The sequence below is a fragment of the Photinus pyralis genome, unplaced genomic scaffold (assembly GCF_008802855.1).
Source record: "Photinus pyralis isolate 1611_PpyrPB1 unplaced genomic scaffold, Ppyr1.3 Ppyr1.4_LG1, whole genome shotgun sequence".
NCBI lineage: Eukaryota > Metazoa > Arthropoda > Insecta > Coleoptera > Lampyridae > Photinus > Photinus pyralis.
This window is the reverse complement of record NW_022170249.1, coordinates 24,486,172-24,493,785: the sequence shown is the minus strand read 5'-3', so window position 1 is coordinate 24,493,785 and position 7,614 is coordinate 24,486,172. Positions and strand designations below refer to the sequence as shown.

At 36.6% G+C, this 7,614-nt stretch overlaps 2 protein-coding genes across 2 annotated transcripts; one reads left to right on the top strand and one right to left on the bottom strand.

Moving 5' to 3' along the window:
• Window positions 1–141: 141 nt before the first annotated feature.
• On the top strand, window positions 142–1,092 carry LOC116166964. Its single transcript, XM_031482189.1, has 2 exons — window positions 142–693; window positions 742–1,092. The coding sequence occupies exons 1-2, from the start codon at window positions 281–283 to the stop codon at window positions 884–886; spliced, it is 558 nt and encodes a 185-aa protein (XP_031338049.1). The 5' UTR covers window positions 142–280; the 3' UTR covers window positions 887–1,092.
• A 3,854-nt stretch (window positions 1,093–4,946) lies between these two features.
• Window positions 4,947–7,541, bottom strand: LOC116159620 (microprocessor complex subunit DGCR8). The gene is made up of 6 exons (XM_031472646.1): window positions 7,142–7,541; window positions 6,903–7,096; window positions 6,553–6,847; window positions 6,338–6,505; window positions 6,085–6,287; window positions 4,947–5,769 (listed from the first exon to the last, which is right to left on the bottom strand). Exons 1-6 carry the CDS (start codon window positions 7,389–7,391, stop codon window positions 5,224–5,226), a joined length of 1,656 nt encoding a protein of 551 aa, XP_031328506.1. The 5' UTR covers window positions 7,392–7,541; the 3' UTR covers window positions 4,947–5,223.
• Window positions 7,542–7,614: the final 73 nt, after the last annotated feature.

Here is a 7,614-nt window from a genome sequence, read left to right as displayed (position 1 = left end):
CATACAGCATGATCCAAAAGGAATACTCAGCTATGGACACGGACACCTAAAAATCACAGTCGGTGAAGATTCCAATCCTGGAATTGAAATCAAAAATCTCTATAAAGTGAATTCCATTCAAACTTCCCGCGAAATATAAATTTGACGTGTCCACAAAAACATAACCTAAAAAAGTTTCACCACTTGCAGTTTCTTGTTTTGCAACATTTGATTATAATTTTTAAATATTCTCAACCCACTTAAATGTTCATTTATAAAACCTTCCTTTATACTCACAAAAATGTTAGTGTGGATTATTTTAACAATTTGTCTAGACCTAACCTTTAACACTTCTGTCTACGCTATCAAGTATCAATCTATGGGACATGAACAGGGACCGGGAAATAGTAATGCCGCGCCCGTACAAGAAATATCAGTGAACCTTGACGAGCAAGTGGCAAAACCGTCCGTTAAAGTCAACGAGAAAGTCCCTAACGCAAACTCGAACGAGATAGCAAAAAATGTGGAGGATACGAAGAACAGCAAGACAAAGGATGTTGTAGATCACAAAAATGAGGAATCATCTACCGTAACGACTAATGTTAAAAAGTATTCTAAAGATTTACTTCAGTCCGGCGCATTGCTGAGAGGATTTTACGTATTTATAGGATTAAGTGCAGTAGTCGTTTTTTATTTTGTTTATCGATCGTACAGGTACGCATTTTGACACTTTTACCTCATGTGCTCACAGTTTCGTTTTAGATTAAGGAACGGTGCTCAAGCACCCTCCACCGTAAGAAAATACGGAGTAACGGCGAGAAGAAGTGATTTAGAAATGCGGCGTTTAGAGTTAGATGATGATGATGATGATACTATTTTCGAAATTAATCAAAATGTTAATCGGTAATCGGCTTTAGGTTAAATTTTTACTACTTATTTGTTGTACATATGTAAAGGTGACGAGACTGAGAATATTACTCGAGCGTGTTTGCTGTTAAGTTAAATTTAGGCACACCTACTAGATTGTACATAAACACTTTTTTAGAATATGAAATTTTATTTTGTAAATTTATATAAATAATTTAATTTTTGTTTAATAAATTATATTTCTCATTTTGTCTTTCAAGTATCTCTGTATTGTCTCGACACGAGCCCCAGCAATGAATGCTGTACCCCCAATGCACCACTTTGACATTTACTTTACATTTGATGACCGTCTAGTACTTTCAATGTACTGCCATGTTAACTTTACTGTCCCCCACCCTGCCAACTTTCTATATCTATAAAAGTGCAAAATCCGAGTGTTAACTCTAGTAGACACAGGAAAAGGCAAAAAGCACACAAGATTTTATTTTTTTATGTGCTATCAACCAATAGTGTGAACCTAATTTTGCAACTTTGAAAAACGTGAGCTTTACCTCGGGGATCTCTTTTAGCACAAGAATCATTAACTCCAATTTTGTAGGTCTAATAGTTACTGACAAACAGCCCTACAAACTTTAGCAATTGTTTCCAAAAATTCAAAAAATTATGTTTTCGCCCATTCAGCACCAAAAACAAAGCATGTCACCCAGTAGTTCTCTTGAACAAATTACGAGAAGTCTCTTTGCATGCAAAGACTGTAGAAAAGGTACCTATACACTGTGGATAGCAATCTACAAGTATCTGTCCAACATCCAGAAAATGCAGGTTCCACAAGGTGCAGGGACTGGGATACCTTACAGTTAGTGGAGCCAAGGCACCACATATTGCAGAGTATTTTTGAAGGTCCACTTAAAAAACATCAGATCACGACAAAATCTTGTGCATCCTGAGCATGATGAAATAAATTCTAGAACAGATTACTGTTTTAGTACAATTGAAGAAAAGCCTCAGTAAGCAGTTGCACAAAAAATACGATTATAATGACGCTTTCAACAGTGGGGCCGATTGAACAGAATTTGTTGTTGAAAATACCAACAGTTTTATTAGTTATAATTTCAGCACTATTATATTGTACGCGATTAAAAATGAGTTGCCTAAGTTCCAAAGGCGACTCGACCGCCACTCATTTTTCAAATTTGATCGCCTGTTATAAATTTTTCAGGATTTATCTACAACGCTAACCACAGATCTACACATACACAGAGTGCTAACCTTATACATTTTTTGGGAAACAAATTTAGGTATACAGTGACTTTATAGACAGTGGCGACAATAGGAGTTCGGCCGCCATTTTGAGTCAAAAAGTTGGCAACACACAATACACGTAGGCATGTGTGGCGTACGCCGCAACATCATATTAGGGAGCAGTCAAAATACCACATACATATTGCGAACGACTATTTTCTAAACGTTTTATTAGTACAATTAGCGATATAAAAACTGTAAATATGAATTTGGTTGTTTCTAGTAAGAAACAAATCCCTACAAGTATTATGAGAACATCTTTCCTTTTTAGATGAAAATTTATAACAATTGGATTGAATATCAGAATTAAGAACAGTTATTCAATGTAAAATTCTGAATATCTTTGCAGGTGAAGGAAATGAAAAGGCAGTAATATCAATAAGAACGGATTATTACACTTATTAAATACATAAAACACAAAATTCCTCTCCAATCAATTTATTACAAAATTATTGGTCTAAGCAAAAGACGTATAATTATGATTTTCCCTACCATTGAGTAAGTTGTAAACGTTTAGGAAATAGTCGTTCGCAATATGTGGTATTTTGACTGCTCCCTAATATGATGTTGCGGCGTACGCCACACATGCCTACGTGTATTGTGTGTTGCCAACTTTTTGACGCAAAATGGCGGCCGAACTCCTATTGTCGCCACTGTCTCTATAAAGTCACCGTAGCAAACTTTAGCGTAAAGTCACTAAATATAGAAAGTACCGCAATCCATTGGGCTCGTGTGTTAGAGAGAGAACGCATGATTTTTGACCAAAAATGGCGGAAGTTACCAGATTCTAGTAACTTTAATGTTAGGGATTGTTCCACCTGTTTAGAGATATCTGTATATATTTTTATAAAACATGACAGTACTATGAAGTTAGGTTATAAAAAATTACAGCTATTCAGATTTTATTTGTCAATTTTTTTAAGTTGGCAGCAAATTTGCCCAAAAATGGCGGATGATTGCGGTACTTTCTATATCTAGTGACTTTACTTTAGCGCTTTAATTTTGTTTCAGCGACATCTAACGGTACGGTATGTTTATACTGCTCCGCAATAGAGGGCGCTTTTAAGTTTACCTAAATTTGTTTCCCAAAAAATGCATAAGGTTAGCAATCTGTGTATGTGTAGATCTGTGCTACTACTGACTCACTGCAGTTTTTCTTTAGCGCGTAATGACTCGTTCGGTTAGCACATTTACTTTCGTATTCTTTTTTTAAATTTAGATTTGCAACTCTACACTAAAGACCGTATTAGACGATGCAATTTATTACCGCAAGACATTGCTCGAATTAAATTGCTCTGTGTTTTGTCAAAATTGCACGTGCAAGTTCTTGCTGTAAGACATTCTGCAATTTTCTGGTTTAAGACCATATTAGACGATGCAATTTTTATTGCAACTTCTGCAGCAGCTATTTCTGCGCTTATTGCAACAATTATTGTAGAAAGATGCCGTGATTCCCCTATGCAATTTATTGGGGGATGCCTACATTTTTCATTGGTTAATGTCTTTCTTACTACCAATCCTAAAATGCTGTTAAAGATTCCACTTAATTCAAAACCTGCACGTTCAGCAAATTCCACAGTGGATACGCATTTATCTCATGATGAGTTGCAGCTTTATTTATAATCACCTTGTATTTTATTTATTTGTTCAATTTTATTAGGTGTTAAAAGACTAGCCGCAATATTTGGAAATATTTGCGGTGTTTTGTAAAAGTTTATCTCCGATCTTAGATAAGAAATTTTGTTATCGCGGCGTAAGCTAAATAATTAGTTTCAAGATAAGAAAATACAGTAGCATAGCGTACAACGACGCATTAATTTGCTAAGGAAGTGGAGGCAAAAGGTATAGAAGGGAAGGTTTTAAATAGGAGAGGAAGACGTTATCGAGGCTCTTTGGTTTAAAGTATTTTTTTGGTTTGGTGGACGTAGTACTTTCTTATATCTTATGGACACCATATTGGATTTTTACAGAATCAGATAGGGACAAAAAATATAGCTCTGGAGACCCTTAAACGCTCTGTAAAGTGAAAAAGGCTTTGGGGGGCCGCGCGAATGTTCTGCGAAGTACTCAGAAACGCTTTCTTAGTTACTTTTCTTTGCTTTAACTAAACATCACTAGAATGGGCTTGGGAGACAAAATGCTCTGGAAAGCAAATTCTATACTTTAGACACTTTTTGGTGCATTAATTGGCGCCATTTTCGTTTTTTTAAATAGAAACATTCCATTTTCTACTTTTTTTAATCCGCCTCTGAATTCAACACATTAAAGAATTGCGTATCTGTCTGTCAGATCCATTCAAAAATTCAGATCGCTAAAACCGTTCAAGATAAGTGAGCGCTATAGTTTGTAATCGAACCTTTAAAGTCTAAGGAGTTTTTTGAGTGACCGGTGAAAGTCATGAATAAGTTCTCATGGCTACTGCGATTTTAAAAAATTAGCAAATAAAAAAATATCAGTTTTTCTAATTTCTGATACAATGCGATCAAAAATGAGTTGCTGTTGAGTCACCTTTGGAATTTTTGCAACAGTCCTAAAAATTTATTCATGACTTTCGGCGGTCACTCAAAAAATTCCTCAGACTTTAAAGATTCAATTATAAAGAAGACCACTCACATGAACGGTTGAAGATATGAATTTATTAATGGGCCATTGCATCTCCAAATTCTAAAAAGAAAAATTGACAGATACGCAAATCTTAAATGCGTTAAATTCAGAATAAAATGGCGCATTTAGAAAAAAATTCCGGTATTGCTTTTAAACTTCAAGTCTTTCACTTTTTAAACGAACTTTTCCAAAAATTAATTAATTATTTGTTTATTTGATTTCCATTCAATTAATCTATGTGGGATAATGTTTAAATACTTAGTCATTATTATTATTATCATTGTATGCATTACACCAACATCAAATAATATTTTACAAGGTGTTTCAAAATGATTTTAAAAAGTGCTTCGTGTTATTATGCAATGATTTTGAAATGCCCTGTATAAAACATATGCATACATCCAGTCTTTGCAACATTGGTCACTTAAATTCAAACATTAAACTCGAAGTCTAAAATGAGTGAAATAATTACTAGAGATCAACATTTTTTAAATTCGACGAAGAAAACGTGGGTAGTATGTCGCAATTAGGCGGTATGAATACGCCGATCGGTTGATTCGCATTCCTAGACTCCTTCAACTTACGCAACTCGTGTTTCAGCTTATTCAAAATGGCGAAATTAGGCGAATTAACGGCCGCCTTGCTTTGCAATAACGTGATCTCTTGTTCCTCCAATTTCTTCTCCTTGAAACTTTTCACGGAGCAATTGCCGTACAAACGCAGTAACGATCCCCACGACGTTATGTACGGATGCAACGCCTGCAGAATCGCCTGGGAAGCGCGCTGCTTACCGTCTTTTTTATTTTTGCATATAACGGTCGCCGAGTGTTTGCCGACTGTCATTTTGTATTCGTTCATTTGGTTTTTTAACGTGTTTCCCTCGTAGCTCACTTGAATGTCGCCGTGGCCGAAGTTACGCTGTAGGCAGGTGAGGAGGATGTCGTGCGGAAGAGGTTCGGTGGTTTTCGTGCAGAACTCCGTCACACGTGGATCTTCTATCTTAATTTCGTCAAAAAGCTACAAGAAAGTTAAAGATAATAAAGTTACTCGCGTGCGGGAAAAGTGATCGAGCATTTAAAGGTAAAAAGTATGTTCAAAAAAATTCTTTTTGGGTTTTTTTCACTTGTAAAAACTAAAATATGGATTACTTTTGACCATTGTAAATAAACAAATTGGTGGTCTTATCCCACCAATAGTAATTACAATGTGCTGCCACCAGAGGTCTCACTGTTAAATCTGATTCGCCAATAAAAGATGTCAAAAATGGGACACATGTACAATGTAACTCTTTTTACCTTTAAACGCTTACTCAATTATCAACAATTTACCAACCGATAAATCCTGATTCTGCGCTTTGCTCGTATTCGCAGACGATTTCGAATCGGTATGGATCTTTGTTCGCATTTCGGGTATTAGTATTTCCAAAGCGGATTGAGCGGCCTCAGTTTTCGCCTGCTTTTTACTCGTTCCATAACCGATGCCGTACTGCATGTCGTTAATCGAAATTGTGGCGGCGTACGGTGTTGCCGCATTCTCTGTAAGTTCGAGTAAAGAACAAAAAATTACTTCCTCGCGATCGTCAAACCTAGCTCGATAAATTTATACGCGGGTTGTTTTTTTAGAGCGTGCTGGACGTACTCGTGTAAAATGCAAACGTACGATTTGCCGTTCGGATTCATAATCCATTCTCTTTTGGAGGTTTGTGAGGAATCGCCGTCTGCGCTTTGAATGGGGAATGTAATCAATTTTGTCCCTATAAACGACTGGTTAAGCTAACACGGACTGTTATAAACAAAATACCATCTGGCAGAGTTGGCCGCTGAAGTTGTTTTTCTTGTTTAGCCTTCTTTGTAAACTGACGTCGATGGGACCACGACTTAAACCTCATAACTTTAATGCTTCGAAAGTGAAACAGTTTCTCACAGTATTTTTGCAGTTGGACCGGCGATAAATTATGTGATTCTATGTTCTCTTGAGCCGTTTCAATTCTCGCATTCATCATACCACCCGTTGCAGATTTGCTTTGTTCCAATTCGGTCTCCAGAGCTCGACGGTAACTCAGACAAGGCACAGCGCTTAACGGTACCTGATGCTTCTACAAAACAAACACACTCTACAACACGTCCACTAAAAGTCAGCTTAACACGAACTCTAGCACTCCCAGACCCTAGAAAGTACGGCTTTGATAGGGTACAGACTCGGCTAGCCTTATGAAGATACAAAGGCATTCCACTGTTATGGCTCAACTGGATCCATCCTTCAGGTAAAATGTCAAAGTGATTCTGACCCTTTTGAATAAGCACAACTTTATCTTTTTCTTCAAACGGTTTATCCCCATTACCCTCTAAACAAACAAGATCATTAACGGAAATAGTGACCACTTTTTTACCTTTTTCCTCTGTAATCTTTCGTTTTTTACTTTCATTGAACGCCTCATCGAGCATTTTGTTTACTTCATCATCAGGTAAATCTGAGTCACTATCTGACGTTTGTGACTCGCTGTTATTTTCAATTTCATCGAGAACGTGAAATTTTCTAATGTCATCGTTGGGTAATTCTGATACCTCCATGGGGATCTCGGTGGGCATTACGTTCTTCTCCTCTTGGGCGTTCTCGCACTCCACATTAACTGCCTCCATGATTTCAGTCGTAAATTCTTGTATGTTTATGCAATATTTAAGAGAGACCTACACCTTGGAAATCAGTCAACTTCTTTTGAGTCTTAGACTTTAGTTTTCCTCGGAATTTTCTAAGTTTTCAATATACTAAATTGAGGTTATGTACTGAATACAAGCAACACGCGTGAAGTAGAAATGAAACACTAAACAGCGTTGTCACGTTTCTTAAAAAGAAGCGAACTTA